Genomic DNA, 24,465 nt, shown 5'->3' with positions numbered 1-24,465 from the left:
ATGGCCTTCTTCCCGAGTGAACGAGGAGGCCGCTGGGCTGCAGGGCGGAGAAGCCGCAGTGGGCACCAAGGGCGTGACAGCCATGACCCGAAGCCCCCAGTGCCACACGAAGCTTGTTTGTCTTGGAGGAGGGAGAGGGGCTTGGGCCTGAGAATGTCCCTAGTGCATGTTCTGGAAGGGCCCACAGTGGCGTCCCTCAGCTTGCTCACTGCTGGACGCTTTCTCTGACATTGTCCCCACAGTGACGCCCAAGCACAGACGTCGCACACACACATTCGCCAGAACAGAGGGAACAGAGAGATACAGCCCTGGACACGGACGTTTACACACACACATGCCCTGGCGGACACTCACACCACCAGAGATCCGCAGACACACAGACACGTGGGAGCACAGCCCAGACCGTGCCCATGCAGGGATGCGCGCACAGGCCCACGGGCACCCAGAAAACCACAGTTCCTTGCTCTCCTCAGGTCCCTTCTTTGCCCAGGAAGTAAATGTTGAGGGAAAGGGTCTGGGATCCAGACATAGGGGGTGCCCAGCCGTCATCTCTTCTCTCTTGGAGAGGCTCAGACGGAGAGTGACAGGGTCTCAGACCAGGTTCCCACAGTCCGCACCCCAGCGACCTGCGCCTGGGGAGACTGTTGTGATGCTCTTTTCTCCTTTACTTCAGGAGGGAAGACAGGCAGATCCCCACCATCTGCTGGTTCTTGGCGGGGCAGGGGTCCCCACACAAGTCAACCTCAGGGGCTGCGGTGGGGGTGGGGGGACAGTGCCATCCGGCATGGGCCTCATGCCTAGCTTCTGCCAGGCAAAAGCAGTCTCCATCCTCCCTCAGCTCCCCTCCACCCCCAGGAGATCTCCTCTCCCTTCTTGGGAGCCAGAAAATAAATTAGGCCCCTTGGGGTGGGAATGGGGGACTTTGCAAACAGCTCTCTCTTTCCCCAGACTCTGCACCCCCAGGGAGATTTGTTTCTCCCGAATGATGCTAACATGCCTACTTCAGGTACCCCAGGTCCCAGCATCCCCCTCCGCCCCCCACGCTCCCTGTGGGGCCAAGGGAGGCTTCTCTTTGTAGGGCCCGAAGTGGGCAGAGAGGCTGCCCATTTATGTATGGATGGAAGCTTGCTGGTTTGGTCTAGGAGTTCAGATTTCATTTTACTTATTTTTTTAAGATTTTATTTATTTATTTGACAGAGCTCACAAGTAGGCAGAGAGGCAGGCAGAGAGAGAGGGGGAAGCAGGCTTCCCGCCAAGCAGAGAGCCCGACGTGGGGCTCGATCCCAGCACCCTGAGATCATGACCTGAGCCAAAGGCAAAGGCTCAACCCACTGAGCCACCCAGGCACCCACAGATTTCATTTTAGAAGCCTTAAATCCCTCTTTGTAGAATCTGGGTCCCACTTATGGATGTGAGTCTTTTTCTACAGGACTCAGATACTCCTGTCTAGAAACAAGAAGCCCCATACCCACTCCCCATAACTGACCCCTTCTCCTTAGATTCTGGAGCCCTTTCCCTAGGATTTAAGCAGGTCTGTTGGGTTTTTAAGCTCTGAGACACTCTCTATAGAGCCCAGGGCCTGTCCATGGGATCCGGTGCTCTGTGCGGACCTCTGGCCAAATCAGTCTCTGACTGATGTGGGCTTCTGTATGTTTTAGGATAAGTACCCTCTATGTGGACCCAGTCTTTAGGGTGCTTCTCTTTGTAAGTAGTGCTTCTGTGCTGTTTCCTTCAGCAGGAGGTAGCCCTGTGTGTCTCCCTACCTTGGTGAAGGAGTTCAAGGTGATGGCACCCTTTCCCTGCTCTGCGGGTGACTCCTTTGTGCCACACACAAGCTGCTCGACTCAGTGGGGTGACATGGGGTATGGCCCTCCAGTACAGCTGTGGTGTGCAGGCCTGCCTGGAGGCCTCCAGTCATGGGCTCTGTAGTAAGGGTATTGTTTCATGACCATTACTGTTCTGGGTACATGTGAGCGTGTGTGTGCGCACACGTGTGTGTTCTCTGGGGAAATACACATCTTGGAGCACCTGGTTGGCTCTGGTTAAGTGTCCGACTCTTTTATTTATTTATTTATCTATTTCACACAGAGAGAGGCACACAAAGGGGGAGCGGCAGGCAGAGGGAGAGGGAGAAGCAGCTGGGTCTCTGGGTGTATGATCACGGCCACTGTCTACACACTTGGGATCTGATCTGAAGCCTAGGCCTCTTTTTGTGGCATCTGGGTCCTCAGTGGGTTCTAGGCCTCTGTGTAGAACTGTCACTCAAATTTTTCTCAACCGTGACCCACAGTTAGATGTTTGTTTGTTCATATGTATTTATTTATTTAAAAGATTGTATTTGTTTATTTAACAGGCAGAGGTCACAAGCAGGCAGAGACAGGTAGAGAGAGAGGGGGATCAGGCTCCCTTCTGAGCAGGGAGCCCGATGCGGGGCTCAATCCCAGGACCCTGAGACCATGACCTGAGCCGAAGGCAGACGCTTAAACACTCAGCCATCCAGGTGCCCCAAGATGTATATATTTTTTAAAAAGGTTTATTTATTCATTTTATGAGAGAGTGAGAACAAGCACGAGCGGGGGAGGTGAAAGGGAGAGGGAGAGAGAGTCTCCAGCAGACCCCCACTGAGCAGAGACCCCAATTTGGAGCTTGATCCCACAACCCTGAGGTCATGACCTGAGCTGAAAGCAAGAGTCAGACCCTGGGGGGCTCCATGGGTTGGGTATCAGCCTTCGGCTCAGGTCATGATCTCAGGGTCCTGGGATTGAGCCCCACATTGGGCTCCCTGCTCGGTGGGGAGCTGCTTCTCCCTCTCCCTCTGCCTGCCGCTCCCCCTTTGTGTGCCTCTCTCTGTGTGAAATAAATAAATAAATAAATAAAAGAGTCGGACACTTAACCAGAGCCAACCAGGTGCTCCAAGATGTGTATTTCCCCAGAGAACACACACGTGTGCGCACACACACGCTCACATGTACCCAGAACAGTAATGGTCATGAAACAATACCCTTACTACAGAGGACGCACTCTGAGATTTTTCTTCTCTTCTAGTCTTAAAATTTCTTTAAAATAAGAAGGTGGCTGAGACCCATAAAATGTATTCTTGATTTCACCACCCCATAGGCTCACAAGTCGTGGTTTGACAGTGGCATCTAAGGCCTGGGCCTGGATGGACACCTGTCTGTAGATCGAGGGCCTCTGGTGGCGGGGCGGGGGGGTCCTCTCCATGGGGCCGGCCCTCCCTCTAGGGCCTCAGGCCTCTTCTCTCTTACCTGCGGGTTCTGCCTGCCTCTCCCTCTGGCCCTCAGTCTCTCCAGTGCTCCTCTAGTTGCCATGCTTTCTCCAGGGACACAGAATTCAGACCCTTGGGAGCCCTGTAACATGGTGCCACAGGCCCACCCGTCTCGGGGCCGCGGAAGCAGGGAGCGGACCAGGTAGGGGACAGAGGGAGTACTCAGGCCCTGTGGCCCAAGGCGGCTCCCGGGACATGGGGTGGCAAGCACAGAGCTGAGATGTATTCAATAAATCATGGAGGCTGGGGCCTGGGGGAGGGGAGTCCAGCAGCGAAGGGGGGCCGCGGATAAACAATTCATTGAACAAACAAACAAGGGGCCTTCGAGAGGGAGGTCTGGGCACGCGTGTGCGCGGAGGAGGCAGCCACCTGCTCCACACGGGAACCGTTCCCAGGCTCTGCACCTTGCCCCGGGGCCCATGCGAGTGGCCCACAGCGGGCTGGTGGTCGGGAGGGTCCTGGTGTGTAGACCCGAGTGCTGAGGACCAGGGCGATCCGTGTGTCTGCCGACAGTCCCGAGGGTGTTGTCCACAGGGCTGTGCGACACTCAGTGTCCTGAGTTGTCGTGGAGCCACACACACTCACACACACACACACACACGCACACGCGCCTGCCCTGGGACACATGCACCACTGTGTGTCCAGGACGCAGGAAACCAGGATGCTAGGCTCAGTGGGATGGTTGGGGGCAGAGGGGCAGGGAGAGCCTCTGACCCTTGTCACCGTCCTGGTCATGCCCTGCTTCCCGGCCTGAAGTGTGGGGGCATCTCCGGGCTGCTGTGAGAGGTGCGTGTGGATCCTCTGAACGTGCTTCCTGAAAAGCCGAGAGGGAGGTCGTGTGGCTTAGTGGGGACAGGAGGGGCTGGGGGTTGAATTCTAGTTCTACCACTCATTGGCTCTTTGGGTCACTGCACTTGTGACTGCTTCCTCATCTGTAAAGCAGGGAGAACAGCACCTTCTCCAGGAGCTGCCTGTGATGAGATTAGGACCCGTGTCCGGAAGCACTTGGCACAGTGCTTGGGACCCATGATTTCATGCGGGCCTCACCATTACTTTTAGCTATTTATTTATTTATTCATTTATTCGACAGACAGAGATCACAAGCAGGCAGAGAGGCAGGCAGAGAGAGAGAGAGAGGGGGAAGCAGGCTCCCCGCTGAGCAGAGAGTCTGATGTGGGGCTCGATCCCAGGACCCTGAGATCATGACCTGACCTGAAGGCAGAGGCTTAACCCACTGAGCCACAAGGCGCCCCTATTTATTTATTTATTTTTAAGGATTTTATTTATTTGAGAGAGAGACAGAATACAGTGGGGGGGGAGGGGCAGAGGGAGAGAGAGAAACAGGCTCCCTGCTGAGCAGGGAGCCCAGTGGATGCTGCGAGGCTCCATCTCAGGATCCCCGGACCATGACCCTTGCTGACCCCTGCTGAAGACAGACGCCCAACCCACTGAGCCACCTAGGCGCCCCATTTATTTATTTATTTATTTATTTATTTATAAGATTATGTTTATTTGGCAGAGACAGCGAGAGAGGGAACACAAACAAGAGGAGTGGGGGAGGGAGACGCAGACTCCCGCTGAGCAGGGAGCCCGATGCGGGGCTCAAATCCTAGGACCCTGAGATCATGACCTGAGCTGATGGCAGACACTTAACAACTGAGCCACCCAGGCGCCCCCCATTTATTTATTTTTTCAAAAGACTTTATTTTTGAGTAATCTCCAAACCCAGCATGGGGCTTGAACTCACAACCATGAGAGTCACAGGCCCTACCTCCACCTCCCCTGGCAGAGCCAGCAGGGCGTCCCCAACACCATTATTATGAAGGGGTCCTCTCCTGAGGTCTGCCCACTGAGACTAGCCCTGGACTGGCTCTTCCATTCCTTCTCCTGCTCGCGAAGCTTCTCCATACAGCTGTCACCGCAGCAGAGCCACTGTCTGGGGAGTGGGATGGGGCAGGAAACAGTTAGATGGACTCAGGGAAGGGGCAGTTTCAGCCCCAACCAGGAAGTCCTCATCCTTGACAGTGTGGACGGCGGGGTCTCTGACCGCAGATTGCACAGTCTCCTAACCCCTAATACTTCGCCTGCATCCAGACTCTCTTGCCTTTCCCGCCACCAAGACACCAAGATTGAGCTTTCAAGCCAGTGGCTTCAAGGAGAGGGGACGGGCAGAGGTCTGAGTAGCTACCCCTGCCCCGCCCCACCTCATAGCCAGGACTCTAGCCCCCACTTTCTGCCTAACGGTTAAGAGGCTCCCTGGCCACAATTGCTATGTCTGGGCGAAACCCAGAGAAGTGGCTCCCTAGAGTGGGTGGGGGGAACCCTCCCCTGGAGGGAGCCTCCAAAGGCCAGTGTGGAATACGGGGTGGGTCTCCTCCCTCGTAGGCTCCGGCATTCCCCAGCCCTCCGGAGTCCTCTGGAAGGGATCTGCTCCCTGCAGGAGAGAGCCAGCAGACAGGTCTGAGCTGGCCTGCTCCTCCGCAGACAGAACAGGTTGGGGGAAGGGGCCAGTTGGGGGGGGGGGAGTGGTGACTCTAAACCCCCTTATTGTCTCCTCCGGGGAGCCAGGGCCAGAGGGGACTATGGCTTGGGCACACCCTGCCACAGCCGGGGGCCCAGCTCTTTGCCTCCCTTGGCCAGCCGCTGCCAACTGGGGAGCCAAGAGTCTGGGCCCCCAAGTGGAGCCGGTGCCTGCCCACCCCTTCCCAGAGAGCCGTTCTCTCTCCTCCCCTCCCCTGGGCTGGGCAGGTCCAGGCTAATCTGCACAGAGCCTCACGGCAAACATTGATCTGTAATAAAACCACAGTGTGTGTTCAGGAGAAGGGACTCCAGACAAAGCGAGATCCAGACAGCACCCATACACACTCACACATACATACAGACGGGGGCGCAAACACAGCCCGACCACAGGCCCACACTGAGCCACACGCACAGGCACTACCCAGTCCGCGCACCCCCTCCCTGCCCTCAACTTTGTCCTTCAAGCACAAGTCTCCTCCGACAGCGTGTGCCCCCACAGAACTTTCTACGTAGCTCTAGAGTAGCCTTTGCACTTGGCATTATAATCATTTGCTGGCCACTCTGCCTTCCCGAGTAATCTATAGATTCCTTAGGGGAAAGGATCTTGTCTGATGCAAGTGCTTACCCTGTACGCAGCCTGGTGTGAGTTAGTAGGAATACGTAAGCTGATTCAAATAATTGCTGGATTGATACACAGAGGAAGAGGTGCTCTCAGACGGGGCAGGGGGGGACACCCATGTCTAGAGACCCTTGAAGCACACAGGACGACCAGGGCCTGCTGCTCCCACCCCTAGGGCCCCACTACCTCTCAGCTTCTTCAAAGGGCCTCCCTCTTGGTTGGGTGGGAGACCACGAATCTGAGCTTCCCCTGAGGGCTGGCAGGCAAGCTAAGGGTTAATGACACCTCATTAGTATTTAATTGGAGGAAGGAAGCTGGCCTGGCACCAGACAGGTGGGCAGGCATCCCTCCGTTCCAGCACCCTGCTAGGCATGTGGGTGATTTGGCCCTGGAGACCCTCAACCCCGCCAGGGGCACCGCCCCCCACCATGTGCTTTGCCAATTTCATCTCTAGACAGTACAGGCCAGCCCTCCCCATCTGTCAACAAACATCCAGAGGGAGAGGCAGACCTCTCCTTTCTGCTTCAGCAAGGCTGCGCCCCCTCCCACTGGAGGAGACACTGGGGGCTAGAAGAGGGGTGGGGTAAGGAATGGGGAAAGGAGAGATAAATTACGGAGCTGCTAAAGGATAAAGTCGGGATACAGACAAGCGACAGGGCTGGGGATGTGGAGATGTCTGCTCAATTTGACCTTAAATGAAGAGAATGCAAATGAGATGCAGACGATATGCAGAAGACCAGGAGGATGTCAGAATTAGCATTCCGCTTGGCACCCGGGACCCCATGGCTGTTGCCAGGACTCCTCCCCTAGCCTTCCTGGGGTAAGTGGCACTGACCATTACTCAGAGTGAGAAAAGGACCTCGAGAATGACAAGAGCTTGGTTGGGCTAGGGCTTCGGGGACCTGGGATACTGAGCTCCACCCCAGCTTCCCCACCCCCAACCCAACCTGCGCCCACCTCCCCCAGCTGCCACTGGAGCTTCAAGCAGGACCACTCTCCTCTCCAGGTTACTCCCGTGGCACCCTTCCTTTGCGTTGCTATGGGGACCCCTCCCCACCTCCAGGCCTGAACCAATGGGCACCACCAATTATGACCTCATGCCCCAGGCCCGGGGCTCAACTGGCTGTTTGGAAGCCTGAGCGGCCCTGTCCAAGTGCGTCACTGCTGGGAATCCCCCAACGACCCCAGCTGCGGTAGCCTGCTAAGAGCAGGCCGATCTGGAGCTCACGAGTTGATGAATGAATGAATAAGCAAAGGAAGGAAAGAGAAGAAAAGAGGGAGAGGTCACATAGAAAGACCAAAGCTTCAGGGTTTAGCTTCTAGGGAAAGGGTGATTTGCAACTGTGCAAAGTGTGGGGCAGGACCTGGGTCACCGGCACAGTCTGTCAGGCTCTTGGGACGACGAGACAGAGTGCGACAAAGATGACCAGTTTTCGCATCTGCTGGGGAGAGACTAGGGCGGGCCCAGCGAATTGAGAGCCCCACCCTGGGCCGTCTAGCGCCGAGTTTAGGGGAGATCGGTGCCGCCCCAAAACTCATAGACCTGCCCAGCCTCCTGGAACCGCGCCCCGGAACGCGCCTGGAGGCCTTCTCATGGGTCGGGCCCAGTCGCGGAAGGCCGCCCGGCACCTTCAGCCTGCCTCGGTCCCGGGGAGCAGACCTGGCCCTCTACAGGGCGCGCCCCGGGATTGGCCGGGCTGAACGCGCAGGGCCCGGCATGAGAAAAGGGCGGGCGGGCGGGTCGTCAAAGTCCAGCCGCCCAGGCGTCCGCGCAGACACCTGCCGGGAGCGGGCGGCCGGCGAGGGCCCCCTCCGAGTGCCCGTCCCCGCCTGCTCCGCACACTGGGCAGCGACGACCGGCTGGGGGGCCGAGGGGGGTGTGGGGCCGCTGGCCGCGGGGTGACACCTGCACCGTCGTCAGTGGAGGGCAGGGGCTAGTCGCCCGTCGCCCCCGCGCGCCCCGCCGACGGCTGGGGGAGGGGAACGGTGCAGAAGCCTGCGGGGCCCCGTTTCCACGGCGACAGACCGAGCCCCCTCCTGGATGTCAGGAGAGACGCGACTCGAACCCAGGTCCTGAAGCCGGGCCGGAGCTCCTCCTCCAGCACGGACGCCCCCGCCCGTGCGCTAAGCAGCGGCGGTGGGGGGTCTGGGCGACGCCGAGGGCGCGGACGAGCCCAGCCGCAGGCACGTGCCCCTCCAGACGTGGCGTTCCCGGGACGCTGCCTCGAATGGGGGGAGGGGGCGACCGGCGTCTGCCCCGCCCGCGGCGCCGCCCTCCAGCCCTCCCGCGAGCAGGGTCGGAGCGGGGTGTGAAGGGCTGGGGGAGGGGCCCGCGACGCCCGGAGTTCCGGCGTCTGTCAGTCTCCCGCCCCCGCCCCCCCCGGCGCCCCCCGCCCGGCCCGCCCCCCGCGTGTTCACACGCCGCCTCTCGCTGCCGCAGCCTGGCCGAGCTAATCACAACATCCACCTATCGATCGCTGGCCCGGTGCCAGGCGGGCCGGCTCGGAGCCAAGGGAGGGTGCGGGGCACTGGGGCGGGCGGAGCCCAGCTGCGGGGGAAGGGGCACCCCCTCGCCCTGGCTCCACCCAGGACACCGTTCGGAAAGAGGGCCCTGGTTGGGCTTGGGGTGGGGGGGATCAGAGGCTCGCCTGCCAGAGGTGGGAGAGAGTGTGGGGCTGAGAGCGGAGGGGGCCCTCCCTTCTCGGCCCCACCCCCCTCCTCTTTATAAAAGCGGAGAACAAAGAAGCCGCTGGGGAAGGAGGCTTTGATCTGACCCCACCTTCCCAGTTCTAGGCCAGGCGTGGCCCAGACTGCCCTTGGGGAGGGAGAGGGATGCCCAGCTCAGGGACCCGGGCATTCTGAAACTCGCGTGCCCTCTCTCTAGAAGCCCCAGCGTTTGCCCCAGCGCCCTGCTTGGTGCTACGGGGCTTGGGCCGTGCCCCAAGTGGGTGGGCTGTCAGGAGCCTGTGCCCCCCTGGCGGCAGAGGAAGCCGGCTAGGGAGGTGGGAGAGGGTCCAAGCGCCACAGCTGCCACTGGCACCTACGTCACAGTGCCCAGAGGGTCGCCCCCGGCGGCCTGGAGTGGACCACGGCCTGCGTGCAGCTGGCACGGAAGGCCGGCCAAGTGAAGCCAGAGCAGAGGCCGCAGGGAGTCCTTGTGTCAAGGAAGGAGCCCGAGGGTGGGGGGGGGTGACAGCAACCGAAAGTCGGGTGGTTTATTGAGGGTTCGGTCCAGACACTTATAAAAATACAAACTGGCATGATATTCAACCTCATAGCAAGTCCGTCTTCATAGAAGACAAGTGAGTGACCACCTGGGGAGGGGAGAACGCTGCCCCAGGGAAGAGGCCCCCAGGGTGCTGGGCACAGACGACAGGCGGGATGGCCAGGACCTCCTCCTTGCCCTGGTCTGGCAATCCACCTGTCCCCAGGTCTTCGGTCTTGGCCCCAAAAGACTCAAGGATTCAGCCCCACCAAATCCCAGTCTTTCTGGGGGGACAGGATGAGAATGTCAAAGCAGCTGACAGAGACCCCGCATTTGTCCTGCCTGGGCTCCAGGGCACCTGGGGCCGTGTGCAGCACCCCTGCGGCAACTCTTCAGCCTCTGGGAAGGGGCCAGCCCCTGGAAGGGTCACCACAGACCCTCCGACCTCCCTATCACTCTTCCATTGGTCTGGCTGGTGTGATGCTCCAGCGGCAGGGGTGTAGCAGGAGGGGTCTGCTTGGCTCAGAGAACTCGCAGGAGACGCAGAATCGGAAGCAGCAACAGCAGCAAGAGACAGAGGGGGCTGAGAGCGCCTCCTCCTTGCCACCCTGAGGTGCCGCTCTCTCCAGGGCTTCCGACAGGGTGGGCGGACTCCGACTCTGTGAGGGAGGGGCAGCGCTGAGGGACCCCCGCCTCAGCAGCCCCTTCGGGCCCTGCCCTGGACTCTTCACGCCCGGACCGGTTCGGCGGAAGCCTTGAAGGATACTGCGCTGGAGATGCCCTTTCCTTGGCCCAGCATACAGGGCTGGAGTGGAAGCTCCCAAACAGATACAGGGGGAGCCGAGGCCATAGCTTAAGGCCCCTCTTGGACCCCTCAGGGTCTGATGCTCCCAGTCTCTCCCCGCGGCCTCCCTCACTCCAGGGGCCCCACACACGCCCGAAGGGCTGCTCCCCGCACCCCAAGCCACTTACTGCTCTCCCTGCAGCAGACGGACACCTGGAGCCTCAAGCACTTGCCAGAACTGTCTGGAGCCGGAACCGCTGGGTGGTGGGGGGTCGGGAGGAAGAAGTCAGCACCGGCTGGTTCCCTCGCCGCAGACCCCTCCGGACCCCTCCAATTCCTCTTCTCTGCTTCCCTGGAAAGCCTCCCCTTCCTTTTGGGCCACACCCTGGTGCCAGGCCTCGGCCGTGCCCCACATCATGTCCCCTGGCTCCTCTTGCTATCTCCTCCTCTCTGCACACTCCCCCAGATGGCCCCCTACTCAGTATTACACTTGGGTCCCCCCACCTTCCCTCCCAGGCCCCTCCTTTCCCCCAACTTCAGGCTCTTGGCCTGGACCTGCGGCAGGGGTAGGACACCCCCTCCTCCCCCGCCGCCCCCCAGACAGCCGGGGAGCCCCCCTCACTCACAGACGTAATAGTAGGTTTCTCCGGGCAGGAACTCGAAGCCAAGGGAGAAGGGTGTAAAGCGCTGAATCTTCTCAGAGAACCGAACGGGGCCAAAGGGAGCGAAGGGGAGGGCGCACTCCCAGCGCTTGAAGGCGCCAGGGCCCTGGGCCTGGCAGGCCTCATAGCCTGGGCGGTCCACCATGTATAAAGCGAAGGTCTCGGGGCCGTCAGGGGGCCCTGGCCCCTCGTAGTGCGGGCAGAAGATGTCTAGGTAATCGTTGAGGTCCAGCTCCACCACGGCGTCTCCTCCAAGAAGCCTGCGGGCGGAAGGCCAGAGTGGGCCGAAGGCACGTGGTACCGATCACCAGGGCCCTGAGGGTCCCAGGGGCCGGGGCTGGCCTCTTCCCCAGCCACTGGGGAGGGAGCAGCTTGGCGAGGCCCGAGTCTCTCGGCCTGACAGCTCCGAAGAGGCGAGACAGAGTCAGGAAATGGGTGGGAGAGGGAAGGGGGCTGAACTGACCCCAGGGCCCACGACCGCGCGGCTCAAGTCTGCGTCGGCCACTCCGCGCCTAAGCGCAGGCTGGAGCTGCAGCCCTCGCTCCAGCCCCGGCCCGACGCAGGGCCTGGCCCAGCCCCGTGGACTCGGTGAATGTCAGGTGTGTGGCTGCTGGGAAGACGCTGGGGCATAGAGGTGAGGGTACATATCTGGGCCCGCAGCGCAGTCTCGGCCGCAGAGACGGCCGCCAGCAACAGAATCCGTGTCAGACAGGCCGAGAGAGGAAGACTGCCTTCCGGATCTCAGTGCGATACGGAGAAGGCCACGGTAGGAAGGAAGGAAGGGGTAGGGAGTAGATGGGGGGAGGCCCCTCCAGATATCAGCTCACCTTTGGCCCACTCTGGACTCCCTTCCCTACCTCTTGGGAGCTGCCTGTGGGGGCTGGGACAGGAGAGAGGGCCGGGGGCAGGCGGCCGGACAGCACTCTACATCGGATGAAAGGCCTCTAACTATCCCTCATTGAGTGGTCTAAGGACCAGCTGCGTCTGGGGGCTGGTCAGAAATGCTGATTCCTGGGCTCAGCTGAGACCGAATGAACCCAAGCTGGGCCTCACTGTGATTTGCTGCACAGCATCTTCCACGCCTGGGAAAGTGTCCTGCTTGCAGGCTCAACAGATACCTGCAGACTGGACGGCCGAGCCAGAAACCTCAGGGTTGGGGGCTAGGAAGCTGAATTTCTAACAAGTTCTCTGAGTGATTCAGAGGCACTGGTCTGGAACAGAGAGGGGGCTCCGGAACTGGGAGGACAATAGCTCTTATCACGTGGTGCCGGCATCCCAAGGACCTGTCTTGATGCCCGCCCTCCCCGGGGGTCTCTGGGCTCCCAGAGGCTGGAGCAGAGGTCTTATCTGTCTGTAGCCAGAATCCTAGCACACGTCCTGCGTAACAACTGTTGGGGAGTGAACAAATGAACAGAGTCACAGATTGTCTCAAGTAGAAAATCAGAAAGGCAAACAGATGGAGAAAGCAGACAGGGAGAACTGGGGAGGAAAATGAAAACAGTCAAAAAATACTGAGGTTCAAAGGCTGGGGAGAAAGAAATAATAATTTGTATCTGCACAGCCTGCACTCCTTTCGCACACGTGACCTCGGTTAGCCCGCCTGATTTCCCAGGGTGCCAAGTGTTATTAGCCCATTTTACAGATGAGATAACTGAGGTTAGGGAGTCAAACGACTTGCCCGAAGGTGATTCCGCTGGAAGGGCAGGGCTGAGACTGGACAGAAATAGAAGGGCCCAGAATGACGGAGATGAACGCAGAGATAGTAAATGAGCGCAGGAGGCCAAGGGAGCAGGAGAGCAAACCTCGCTCTTTCGCCGGAGCGAAGCCCCCTCCCTCGCTCTCCAGAACGCCCGCCCCAGCTCGGGCCAGAGGTGGGGGGGCACAGCCGCCAGAAAGGGAGAAGCGAGGGGGCGGGGCTCGGAGCGCCGGCCTGGGGGCCCCCCTGCACCCGGCTCCGAGATCCCACCGCCTGCCTCCGGAGCTGGGGTCTTCCGCCCGTCCCCCAACACATGCGGGCGGGGGGAGCCCCGGGCGCGCCTCGCCCCTCCCCTCCCCCTCCCCCGCCGGCTCAAACAAAGGAGCCCCGGCGCGCGGCCGGGCGCAGGCGGCGCCGCGCAGAGAGCGAGAGTGGGGCGCGCGCCCGGCGCGGGAGCGCGCAGGCCCGGGCCGCAGTCGCCGGGTTCGGCCCGACTACCTGGGGTTACTGGAGTTCCAGTAGACGGCGTGGCGGAGGCCGGAGCCCCCTCGCAGCGGGGAGCTGAGGAGCGCGGCCCAGAGGACAGTCCGCAGCAGGGGCAGCAGCCGCATCGCCCCCGGGGTCCGCTCTGGTCTGGTCCGGCCGGTCCCGGCCCGCTTCGCTGCCGCGGCGAGAAAGGTACAAAGTGGAGGTGGGGGGGTGGGGGGGGTGCGGAACTGGGGGTGGGGCGCCGAGACTCGCAGGCCACGCCCCCGGTAACTTTCCACCAATGGGGGCGCGCCCCCGCCTCCCCACTCAGAGCCGACTCCTGTTAACCCGCTGTGCGCCGAGGCGCACGTCAGGCTCGCCACGCTACCCCCGGGGCTGCACGGCGTCGCGAGGGGGCGGCACGGGCGGCGCAGTCCACTATCTGGGAGTCCGTCTCGGGGGAGGTCGCGTCTTTCGCGTCTGCGCTAGTACCGGGCAGGTAGGAAGCCTTATTGCTTTAGACTGGAAGATTGAAACCGGGGCTCACGGCCTTCGGCCAGAAAGAGGAAGAGGTGCGGCGCGGCGGGGGTCCGCGGAGCCCGTCCCGCGCCACCGTAGCTTATCGCCCCTTTTGCCCACCCAGGGATAGCGCGAGTGGAAGGGACAGATCGCCTCCTGGGATCCCCCCACCCCTTACTGAGCCTCAGTGGTGAGCTCGTGCCCACCTGGGGGCCGGCGCCTGCCCCTTTCCGCCCCGCACCTTCTCTCCCGGCTGGAAGCCCACGCGGCCCCATTCCCCAAGTCCAAGTGATGAGGTGGTTGCGGCCGGTACAAAGCGCCTTTGTTCCCAAGCCCTCAGGTGGGGCAGGGGAGGAGGAGGAGGAGGAGGCAGGTGCACGGCCTTGGGATCGTGGGAGCCGCCGCCCCGCTCCGCCCCGGCTCCGGGGCTCCGAGAACAGCAGCCCGATCCACTTTCCCAGCCACCGGCCGGAGGGTGGGGACGGCGCGTCCGGCAGCTGGGCCGGCTGCGGGGGGCCTCCTCTGGGGGCCGCGCACACGGGGGCGAGGACTTGGCGACCGGGGGGTGGCCCGGGGCTTTACAGCGCCCTGGGGTACTGGGTCGCGCAGTCGTCCCGGACGGGGCAGAAACCGGCCGCGAGCATCCCGCGGACACACGCGCGGACGCGGCCTGGGACCCTCGTCCGAGGCGGCAGCGCCTCCTGGCGGCCACACCTGGAACCGCAGCGGGGCGACGCGGCCCGCCCGGAGCGGACAAAGTCCAAGCGCGCTCCCCAGACGTCGCGTTTATTGCACCCGAACAGGGACAGGCTGTGCGCACCTCCGTCGGCTCCGTCCGGCGCCCGCTTCCCCCGCCCCCAGCTCCAGCTGCGCGCGCGGGTCCCGAGCGAACTGCCCCGCGGCGCGTGGGGGTGCCCGGGGTCTTCAGGTGCCTGCTCCGCCGTGTCCAGCCTCTGGCTCCTTCCGTCATCGCGGGGGACTCCAGCGGCCAGTTCGCCTCTCGAAGTCCTAAGTCCGGGTGGCGGGCAACCTCAGCAGAGGTCAGAGGTAGAGCGAGGACGCTGCTGGGGGCGGCGGCGCCGGCCTGGGGTGCGGGAAATCGAGGAAAAAGTTCAGAGGTCCCCTTTCCCCAGACCACCGGCGCTGAGCAGGCGTCCCCCGCACCCCTCCTCGCCTACCTGGACGGTAGCACTAGGGGCGGGACTCCAGCTCCTGGGCCGGACAGGTCACCGGAAGGGCGCCGGCCCTGGGGGTTGGCAGGCAGTGGCTTCCTCGGGGGTGGGGGCTTGGCAGGCCCCTGAGAATGAGAGAGAACACGCGATCTGGCTTGGGAGGGGGTGTCATGTTGCCCACCCCTGTTGCTGGGGAGCACCAGTCTGTGGGGCTGGCCCCAGAGGTCACCTTTGTTCCGAACCAACCTGTCACCTTTAACGGACACCAGGGTAGGGGCCCTCAGGCTCAGAGGGGGCATCTCACCATCTCACTATTAGCAGCACAGCCCTGAGTGGGGGAGAGGCTGCGCCCTTCTCGCCCCACACTGTTACCTTCGGGCGCCTCACCGCCGGGTCAGCGGGCAGAGGGCGGGTAGGGGGATTGGGCCGGTCAGCCAGCTCAGCCTGGACAGAGAGAGGGGCAGCGCTGTGGGAGCACAGCCGGGGGCACAGGGGCGTGCACTGGTTTTCTCCGGGGGGTTTAGTTCAACATGCAAAGTCAGCAAGGGGGCAGGCGAAGATGGGGACATGCGCAAAGGGCTCGGGAGACTGCCCGCAGAAGCCCCAGCGCAGGAAGGCGGGGGTCACAGTGGCGTCCCTGGCCGGCTGCAGTCCTGCCACTGACCACCAGGTGGTGGTAGAAACCAAGGCAGGAGGCTCACCCTTTGCTGCCGCAGGGCGGGGCTCAGAGTGTCAGAAGGCGGAGGGGCGCCCCGGCCCCGACGGAAGAGCGCCACTGGCAGGGAACAGGGGTGAGAACTGCAGCGGGGCACCAAGCCTCCCACCTCCACTGGGCCAGGGCGGGGCCTGGCCTGGATTTACCTGGAGTCTCTTGGGCACAGGGTCAGGAGGCAGCGGCCTGGAAGGGGGTGCCGGGAAGCCAAGAGCACTAGGCTGCGGAGAGAGCGGGAGGAGCAGACAGGCGGGACGGGGTGGGGGGCGGGGGGAGCACAGAGACAGGTGCGGGCAGAGAGCAGTTAGTGCCGGGAGGGGCAGCCGGCTGGGGGTGGGGGGGCGGGGGTGTGCGTGTGAGCGGTTACTCAGTTGCATGCACAGAGAAGGGGTGACTAGTGGTGGAGGGAGCATGCGGGCCACCTGCACTTGCACCCCTGTCATCAGCTCCAGGGGCTCATGGGGTACTCGCCGGCCCTGCCACACGTGCTGACCGAGGCCTCATCAGGTCGTGGCCCCTTGGAGGCCATTTCTGGGCACCACCCCGGTTGTCCTCCAGGGTCTCCTGCTGGGAGCGCCAGGAACCCACCTCTCATGGCCACCAGCGTGGCCACAGCTCAAAAAGCTCAGTAGCCCCTTCTCTAGGTGACTGTTCCTCCCCACGGCAGGCCGAACGCTGCTGGGCCTGCAGCCTGGGGAGTGCAGGGGAGGGCCGGCTCCGTGGACTGACTCTCGGGCAAGGGGAGCCTTTCTCTGAGTCTAGGGCCTTCCATACCCCCACCCCAGGGCCCACGGTGGGTGCCTGGGGAGGTGGGGCTGCTCTCCTCTGGCGTCCATACTTACCTTGGCCCCTGGCATCAGCAGGACCCTCTGCGGGGGCCCTGGGCATTCGGGGGGACCAGACTGGGCTGCCCTGAGCATGGAGAAAGGCAAGGAGGGAGAGGGCCCAGACTCAGACCACGCTCTCCCTCCCCACATGGCCCTTGAGTGGGGCTGACCCTTGGCAGGCCCGGGCAGAGCAGCTTGAGGGTAGCTGAGGCCCAATCAGAAGTTGGGGGGCAGCTCATGAGCCTGGGGGAGCGCCCCATCTACTCGACACAGGGCTGCTGGGCAGACGTGGACCCGGCCTCCCGCTGCTCTCCGCGGGTCTGGGTGCGAGGTGAGGTGTAACGGGGCCCACAGAGGGGAGCGAGGTGTGCATGCCAGGGGTCAAGGCCCGGCACCAGGCGCTGCGGAGGGCCTGGGGTCAAGGAGGCCGGTACCTGTACTGGCAGCTGGGCCCTTTGAGCTGACACAGCCGCTGTCGCAGGCGGGCGCGGTGCCAGTAGCCGGCCCCCAGCAGCGTCAGGACCGCAAGCAGCAGGAGGCTGAGAGGCAGCCCCACGGTCAGGGAGCTGGTTGCTGCGGGGCGAGGGCAGGTGTGAGTGCGGGCCAGGTGAAGAACCCCCCCACGCAGGAAGGGGTGGGGGGGGGACGAAGGTAGGGCGCTCAGAGGACCGGAAGGGGTCAGAGAAGGGTAAGCCACGCTGCCCACTGCGTGGCCCCGGTCTGCTGCCCCCCGCTACCTCTGATGTGGTTGGCGCAGTCAGGGGGAGCCCAGCCCTCCTCACAGTGGCAATGTCCTCTGCTGTCACAGACCTGGGGGTTAGAGGTTGAGCAATGAGGGACCCTACTTGCTGGGGCCGTGTTTCCCTGTCCTTAGCCTTTCAGGATCTCTTCTCTGTCCAAGGTTGGAAGGTATGCCGGCTGACGGGGCGGAGACAGGGAGCCTGTGGCCTTGCCCGAGGACATGACCTCGTACCCAGCCGCCAGCGCCTTCACCAGGCACTGGGCTAGACCCTCTCACACTCATCTACCGGACCCCAGGACGCCCCACTGGGTGGCCGAGGGAACTGAGCTCAGAGGGGTTAATAACGGGCCTCAGGTTGCACAGCTGGGAGGAAGCAGGACGGATTAGGGGTGTGTGTGCCAAGCCTGGCACCGTCTGCCCCCTTCCGTGCCCGCCGTGCCCGCTCACCCCGTGTCCGTGGCATTTGCCTCGACATTCCTGGGCTCGCAGGACATCCACGGGTTGGCATCGGCTGTCCATGCACACCTGCCCAGGGGTGCAGGGGGAAAGCCAAGGTCAGAGCCTCACAGAGCGCTGCCAGCCCTGGGAGGCCACAACTACTCTTACAGACTGAGACACCGCGGCTTGGGCAGGACAGGCCGCCACCCGGTCAGCAGCGCGCGGCCGACCCCCGAGAGCCCGAGCCTCGCACACCGGTGGGCCCCGGGGCCTGGGCACGGCTCGTGTAGACGGCCCTCCCCGCTGGTCACGCCCACCGGGACCGCTCACCAGGCCAGGCCCACAGGCGGTGCCGGGCAGACTCAGAAGGGGCTGGGCCACGTCGTCACCCAGGTCCAGGTGGACCCAGCAGCAGTTCACTCTCGGCTGGGTCCCGCTGGCTTCCAGCACCTCCCAGCGCAGATCCCGAGCGGTGCCCAGCAGAGGCCGGGCCCGCCCCCCCTGGCACTGGAGCTGCCCACAGACGGCGTCTCTGAGGTAGGGCAGAGGGTACCGGGTCAGGTCAAGGCTCCCCTGCCCCCAGAGGGGAACCCAGGGGCCTCACTTACTTTGGGGCGCAGGACACGTAGCTGCCATTAGCGCTGCGCCCACAGCTCCCGAAGGCGTCCCCCCGAGTATTGGCAGCAAGGAGGCAAGGCAGTGGGGCGGGCTGGGCTCTGGGTCCCCAGAGAGCCTGGCACTGCTGGGCATAGGAGGCACAACGGCCCTGCACGCACACAGCCTCGCCCCCCGCACATGGCTCGCCGTCTCCCAGGCTGGCATCGGGAGGGCACTGGGCACTGTCTCCCGCGCAGAACTCCGGTAAGTCACAGTCCCCTCTGGTAGGGCGGCACTGCCAGCCAGCCGGGCGCAGCTGCAGGGGCGAGGGAGTGTGCGTGTGGCTGCCGGTGGGTCCCACCAGGTCCCCGGGAGCCGGGACCCCCTTTCCATCCCGACCCCGGGGCAGGTGGGCTGTGGGTGGAGGGCGGGTCCCATCTGCGCCTACCCGGCAGTTGTGACAGCAGAGCCCGTCGGATGCGCACTGTGCCCCGGGCCTCAGCTGGCAGGTGAAGTGGTCACAGCAGGGGTCGCTGCAGTCCTGAGGGCGGCGGAACCACTGTCAGAGCAGACCGGGCGAGAGCCCACCCCTGCCCTCTGAGGACACACACGGGCTGCTGCTGGAGGCTGACAATGCTGTCCCTGTGGAGACGGGACAGAGGGGCAGCGAGCCAGGTGAGGGCTCAGGCTTTGGGGGAGGCGCTCACATCCGGGAAGCCACAGTCACACTGCTCGCCGGGCTCCACGAGCTTGTTCCCGCAGATGGTGGCCAGAGAGGGCAGGCTGGGCAGCCGTTCAAGGAGGCAGCTGCCCGTCCCTTCCAGAAGGGCCTTCTCCAGGGCCTGCCGGCTGCAGTTGCTGAAGTTCAAGCCTGGCAGGAAGCTGGGGAGGGTGGCCAGAAAGGTTGGGGCTGCAGGGTGGCCTCAGGCCCTGGCCCTCCCCCGCCCCGCCCCCACTCCTGCAGGGACTCACTCCGTGGAGGCCTCCATGATGCAGCTCTTGGCAGGGGCCGGCCCCGGGCAGGGGCAGCTGCTCCCCGGCAAGTCGTGGTCCAGGCCCAGGCTGTGGCCCAACTCGTGCGCTATAGAGGAGGCGACCCCCAGGACGCTGGTGGAGTGGTCCTGGCATTGGGGAGGGGATACCCCCGGTCCAGAAGCAGCCTGAGTGCTCCTGTTCTCTCCTCATCTGACCTCCGGGCCCTCAGCACTGCGCCCTCCTCACCTGCTGGCCATGGGAGGGGCCACCACAGCAGTGGCCACATCATCCAGCCCTGCCCCCATGCCCCCCAGCTCTGGGGTTGGCCACTCTATAGGGGCTTCAGTGACTCGGCGGCCCTCTAACTGGGTGGCCCTGACTTGGAAGTGGGGAGGAGACCTGAGAGAGCTCACCAAGTTCACCCCCCCAGAGGCGGCAGGAGAACAGATGGAGTTCTGAACGGCCATGCCCACCGTGGGCCCGGAGAACGAAGCAGCGCTGCGGGGTCATGAGGTCAGAGGTCAGGCCCCAGGCCAGGGGCCAGAGCCTCAGTGCCGCAGACAGGGAGTGGGTGTGACACTGGCCAGGGCAGGGCCCGCGGGGGCTTACGTCACCAGCTGGGCGCTATCATGGGGCAGTCGAGGGAGCAGGTCTCTCCGGCGCCACCTGAGGAACCTGTGTAGTGTGAGCCCCGGGTCCCGGCTTATCTCCACCAGGTCGCGCTGGGTCCAGGCCTCCAGGCCCACGAGCACCACCCGCACGTTCAGGGGCCGGAAGAACTGAAAGACCTGGGGCTCAGGAGAGGGGCTCCGACGGCCAGAGGGCCGGCAGGGTGCAGCCCCGCCCAGCACTCACGGTGTCCAGGAGGAGGGTCACTTTCAGCATGCGGTCCAGCAGGTGCTGGGGGTCTGGGTACCTCTGGACCTGTGGGCCAGAGACGTGAGCAGGAAAAGCCGCAGCAGGTGGTGGTGGTGGGGTGGGGAGGACGTGCCGGGGCCACGCGCTCACCTCCGAATGATCGGCCACAATCACCAGCTCGATGGTCTTGGTCTCTGTCACCACATCCCGCCTCCGCTGTGGGCAAGAACGGGGGCAGCGGGCTCACCGCGGCTCTCGGCCAGCAGCCCACAGGGCCCGCTCCCACCCTGGGCGGCCAAACGGAGGAGAGCAAAGAGCCCATTGCACAGATGCACCACGGGGTGCCTGCAAGGCCGGGGACGCGCCCAAGGTGGACCCACAAGTAGGTCACGCAGCTGGGAGCAGAGCCCTGCTCTTCTGGTTCCACATGCCTTTTCCAAATTAAAAAGAAAATAATAGGGGCGCCTGGCTAGCTTAGTCAGTGGAACCTGTGACTCTTGGTCTCGGGGTCATGAGTCCGAGCCCCACAGTGGCTGTAGAGATTATTAAAAAATAAAAGAATAAATCACGGGCAACGCCATCATGCATGTGTCAGGCCCCAGGCCCGGTTCCAAGCACTGTACGCAGAGGCAGCTAATTCAGCTAATCGTCACCATAACCCTGAGAGGAAGGCGTTTTATTATCCCTGGGTGGTGGTGGGTTTTTTTTTTTTTTATAAGATTTTATTTATTTGAGACAGAGACAGAGAGCAAGAGAGCACAAGCAGGGGAGGGGACAGAGGGAGAGGGAGAAGCAGGCTCCCCGCCAGGGCTCGATCCCAGGACCCTCAGATCAGGACCTGAGCCGAAGGCGGATGCTTCCCTGACTGAACCCCCTGGGCGCCCCTGTTGTCCCCGTTTTATAAGTCAGGAGATTGGATTCGTGTTGCTCAATGACTGGTAACTGTATCGTGTGTGGCCGAGTGAGAGCCCCTGCCTTGGGGATCTCAAGACTGGGGGAGTGAGTTTGGGGCAAGGACCGGCACGTGAGTGGCGGCGCTATCACTCGTAGTCGGATGACCCTGGGCAAGTTACTGACCTCTCCAGGCTTGCTTTCTACCTCCACAGAGCCGCGGGTATAGCCCATACCTCCCAGCATTGCCGGGAAGAGGAAAGGATTAGGGGTGTGGATGGTGGCTGCCTAGAAGGTCCTGGAAACACAGGGCTGAGGGTCTGGGGCCTGGTCCCCGGGGACAGCAAAAGCCCAGCAGATTATCCTCACCCGGTGAGTGTGGCTGTGGCTTTGTCCCCAGAGCCGCTCCGGGGGAACCTGCGTGGGCGCGGGCGCTCGCCGGCTCAGGGGACAAGTGCGGCCTGGCAGGAAGAGGTCTTGGATCCGGGACGTATTCAGGGACACCCGAAGGTCCCCAGGCCCCAGGTCTAGGGTGTAGCTTCTCTCCGGGGACAGGATCACCAAACCCCTGGGAAGATCCAGCAAGTCAGACGGCCTCCCAACTGCCAGCCTCGTGCCCTCACTGTCCCCACCCCCACAGGACGTGCCCTCAGTACCTGAGCCCAGAGCAGGTGCAGACAGAGACCCAGGAGCCCTTGTGGCCCCTCACGGCCCCCTGGTAGCAGCAGTTTCCCTACAGCAGAGAGACAGCAGTGCTGAAGGCCAGGAGGCTGGCCTGTTGGTGACGACAGGCTGTCCTCTAGGGATGGCACCCTCGGGTGGCCCCTGCCTTCCTCCTGCAGGCCACAAACAGGGCACAGGACTCACCAGACTGTGGCCCACACTGACCACACGGGTGCCGTCAGGCTGGTACCATGTCAGGCTCGGGCGGCCTGGGACTAGCTCTCTGGGAAGAGAAAGCAGGGAGGTGACTGTTGCCTTCCTGTGGGCATGGTAACGGCCTGAGGCCTGGACGTGGTAGAGTGGTGGAGGGGAGCCAGGTTCCCCCAGAGGCAGCAGACTGTTGTGGTTGGGTCCCAAACTGCCCGGCTATTGGGTTCTAATCTGGTTTTGACCTCATCTGAGCCGTGTGACCTTGGGCAAACTACTTAGCCTCTCTGGGCCTTGGTGTCTGCATATATAACGCGAGGACAGTACTGAACGGTGCCTGCCCCGTGGGCTGTCGCGAGCGTGGGATGAGTTCAAGTGCATGCTGGTGCTCTACGGCCAGCGGCTATGCTACCCGCATCCGTAACGTCGCACCAGCATGTTTACCTGTCCCGTAGGAGCTCCAGAACGTGCTTCTCCCCATCCAGTTCCAGCGGGATCTGCAAGGCCTCAGGCAGCTGGGTCTGTGGGCCATACAGGGCCAGTCACCTCCCGGCCCTGTCCCAAACTCCTATCCTCTCTACCCAGAAGCCTTCAGGTCCTTCGGAGAGCACCAACTATTAGATCATGGGTGGGGGTGGGGGAGTCCCGAGGGAGGGGCCAGGAAGCCCTGCCCGGCTTGGGGCATTGTTCTGGGGGGTTGTGTGGGGAGGTCAAGGAAGGTATCTGAGCCGCCCCTTCTCGGCTTCCTGCCCAGAGAGGAAGCATCATGGAAGACCCGGCATGGGCCCCAGCCCTTCCTCTGACTCAGCTCTGGAATTGGGGAAGGGGGGTATTTGGTGAGGCCCTGACCTTGTCCAAGCACCCCCCCCCCCGACTCCCCCGGGGAGAAAAAGGACAGAATGAGATCAAGAAGGCAAGCCTGGCCTCAGGACGTCCCCACGGAGACGGGTGGCTGGGTGGGGGCAGAGGCTGGCAGATGTGGGGGCAGATGTGGAGGGCATGGGTGAAGCCAGGTGCTGGCGTGCGGCAGGAGGGGCGGCCCGGCCCAGGATGGCCCCGCTGCCCAGGGCATCCTCTCACCTGTCCTCAGCCGCACTTTGCTCTGTGGGTGACGGGGGTGTACATCTTCATTTGAGGGGAGAGGGAGGCTCACCTCTGCAAGGCTGAGTTTGGGGGTATCCAGAGGGATCTGGGGCTCCAAGGGTCCACCCAGGGCTTTCTCTGACCTTGCCCGCTCCTTCTCAATGTCACCTGCAGGGCCCCCAGAAAACCCCGAGGGGACGCTGAGAGAGGCCACCCCACTGCTGGGCACAGCTGGTGCCCCCTGGGCATCCAGGCCCTTCTCTGCTTGGAGGACGCCTGCGGTGCATGCTGGGACTTAAAGAATTCTGAAGGGAAGGGTCTTCACTTAGGCTCCCAACTTTCATCCCAGCACCCCACCTTGCACGGCCTGCCTGTGGCCCCTCCCTGGCCCCCCCAGAGCAATCTCAGGTTCTCGGGGGAGCCCCCATTCCTAGTCCCTCGCAATCCCCCCCAGGAGCGCCCCCACTCAGGCCTGGGCAAAGCCTTGTGGCCCGGTGCCCACTTGCCCTCCCCTGTCCTCACAGCGGAGCTGTCGGGAACGCCCATTTCTGGGTGCGCAGTGCAAACACCCCTCCCCAAACACCCCCCCACACGGTCAGGCACACCCGCTCACCACAGCCCAGCCTCCTCCCCAGCACCCCCGTCCCCACAATGGCCCTCTCTCTCCTCCGGCCAGCCCACCGCGCCTGCCCTCCCAGCCCCTGCCCTCCCAGCCCCTGGCCCGAGACAGCGGCGGGAAGTGAAAGTCCCGAGGAGGAGTTGGTGTCAGCCTCTTTCCCGGCCAAGTCTCCCCTCCCCTGGCTCCTCCCGCGCTCCCGCCCGCTCGCTCCGCCGGGTTTCTGGTGGCATCAGCATCCGAGTGAGGGGTGCGTTGGCTGCTCAGGCCCAGGGATGGGGGCCCAGGAAGAATCCTCTCCCCACTCGGCGCTCTGGCACCGGGTGCAATGGCCCGCTAGGCCCCAGAGGAGCGAAGGCGTCAGTCCTGGGGAGCCGCGACCCTGTCCCACCATCCTGAGGGGGCGCTGGGCCAGAGCCTTCGGAGCCCGGCACCGGAGCCTGGAAGTGTCCGCGGGGACTGAGCAGAGGATGGCCGCGCAGCAGGGGCCCCGGCATCCCCCTCCTCCTCTCTCCACTCCCCCGCCCAGTCGCCCAGTCGCAGGGCGCTCAGGCCCGGACAGCGAAGAGGGCGGGCTGCGCTCCGCTCCGGGGTCTCCCCCACGTCTCCAGCGGACCCCAGAGCCTCCCGACCTCCCTGCACCTCCTCCCATTCCGTCGCCCCCGCCCAGGGCGGGCCGGGCACTCACCGACATCGGGGAGCGGCCGGGAGGACAGAGGGCTGCCAGCGCCCAGGAGCCCCAGGGCCCAGAGCAGCGCCAGCCGCATGGCAGCGGCGCCCCGGGCCGGCCGAGGGCAGCAGGTGCTGGGCCGCGCGCCGAGGAGCCGCGGCCGCCGGGTCTGCCTGGCGCACCCCACCGCGCCGCGCCGCCACCAGGCCCCGCCCCGCCCCGCCCCGCCCCCGCCCCCGCCCCCGCCCCGGGGCT

General features: G+C 63.4%; 2 protein-coding genes across 2 annotated transcripts; both read right to left on the bottom strand.

Annotated features, from left to right (window-relative positions):
* Positions 1 to 9,615: 9,615 nt before the first annotated feature.
* Positions 9,616 to 14,050, bottom strand: EFNA4 (ephrin A4). The gene is made up of 4 exons (XM_032845202.1): positions 13,271 to 14,050; positions 11,041 to 11,336; positions 10,603 to 10,671; positions 9,616 to 10,289 (listed from the first exon to the last, which is right to left on the bottom strand). The coding sequence occupies exons 1-4, from the start codon at positions 13,381 to 13,383 to the stop codon at positions 10,153 to 10,155; spliced, it is 615 nt and encodes a 204-aa protein (XP_032701093.1). The 5' UTR covers positions 13,384 to 14,050; the 3' UTR covers positions 9,616 to 10,152.
* Positions 14,051 to 14,525: 475 nt separating this feature from the next.
* ADAM15 (ADAM metallopeptidase domain 15) lies at positions 14,526 to 24,405 on the bottom strand. The gene is made up of 23 exons (XM_032845197.1): positions 24,229 to 24,405; positions 22,995 to 23,092; positions 22,286 to 22,362; positions 21,839 to 21,917; positions 21,628 to 21,704; positions 21,341 to 21,539; positions 20,231 to 20,296; positions 20,078 to 20,146; positions 19,832 to 20,001; positions 19,636 to 19,720; positions 19,220 to 19,368; positions 18,955 to 19,129; positions 18,696 to 18,788; positions 18,259 to 18,563; positions 17,981 to 18,182; positions 17,660 to 17,737; positions 17,208 to 17,280; positions 16,905 to 17,043; positions 16,486 to 16,555; positions 15,793 to 15,864; positions 15,304 to 15,375; positions 14,938 to 15,056; positions 14,526 to 14,843 (listed from the first exon to the last, which is right to left on the bottom strand). The coding sequence occupies exons 1-23, from the start codon at positions 24,305 to 24,307 to the stop codon at positions 14,801 to 14,803; spliced, it is 2,589 nt and encodes an 862-aa protein (XP_032701088.1). The 5' UTR covers positions 24,308 to 24,405; the 3' UTR covers positions 14,526 to 14,800.
* Positions 24,406 to 24,465: the final 60 nt, after the last annotated feature.

This window comes from Lontra canadensis, unplaced genomic scaffold, assembly GCF_010015895.1.
Source record: "Lontra canadensis isolate GAN:19392208 unplaced genomic scaffold, GSC_riverotter_1.0 scaffold160, whole genome shotgun sequence".
Classification (NCBI taxonomy): domain Eukaryota; kingdom Metazoa; phylum Chordata; class Mammalia; order Carnivora; family Mustelidae; genus Lontra; species Lontra canadensis.
The sequence above is the reverse complement of the archived record's forward strand: the minus strand, read 5'-3'. Positions and strand labels throughout refer to the sequence as shown.

Coding starts and splice junctions, on each gene's coding strand:
- EFNA4 (XM_032845202.1), bottom strand. CDS start 13,383: ATGCGGCTGCTGCCCCTGCTGCGGACTGTCCTCTGGGCCGCGCTCCTC. Junction 11,337..13,270: donor TGGAACTCCAGTAACCCCAG/GTAGTCGGGCCG, acceptor TTCCGCCCGCAG/GCTTCTTGGAGGAGACGCCG. Junction 10,672..11,040: donor AGAAACCTACTATTACGTCT/GTGAGTGAGGGG, acceptor CCCACCACCCAG/CGGTTCCGGCTCCAGACAGT.
- ADAM15 (XM_032845197.1), bottom strand. CDS start 24,307: ATGCGGCTGGCGCTGCTCTGGGCCCTGGGGCTCCTGGGCGCTGGCAGC. Junction 21,705..21,838: donor TCAGTGTGGGCCACAGTCTG/GTGAGTCCTGTG, acceptor TCTCTGCTGTAG/GGAAACTGCTGCTACCAGGG. Junction 15,865..16,485: donor TGCTGATGCCAGGGGCCAAG/GTAAGTATGGAC, acceptor CTCTCTCCGCAG/CCTAGTGCTCTTGGCTTCCC.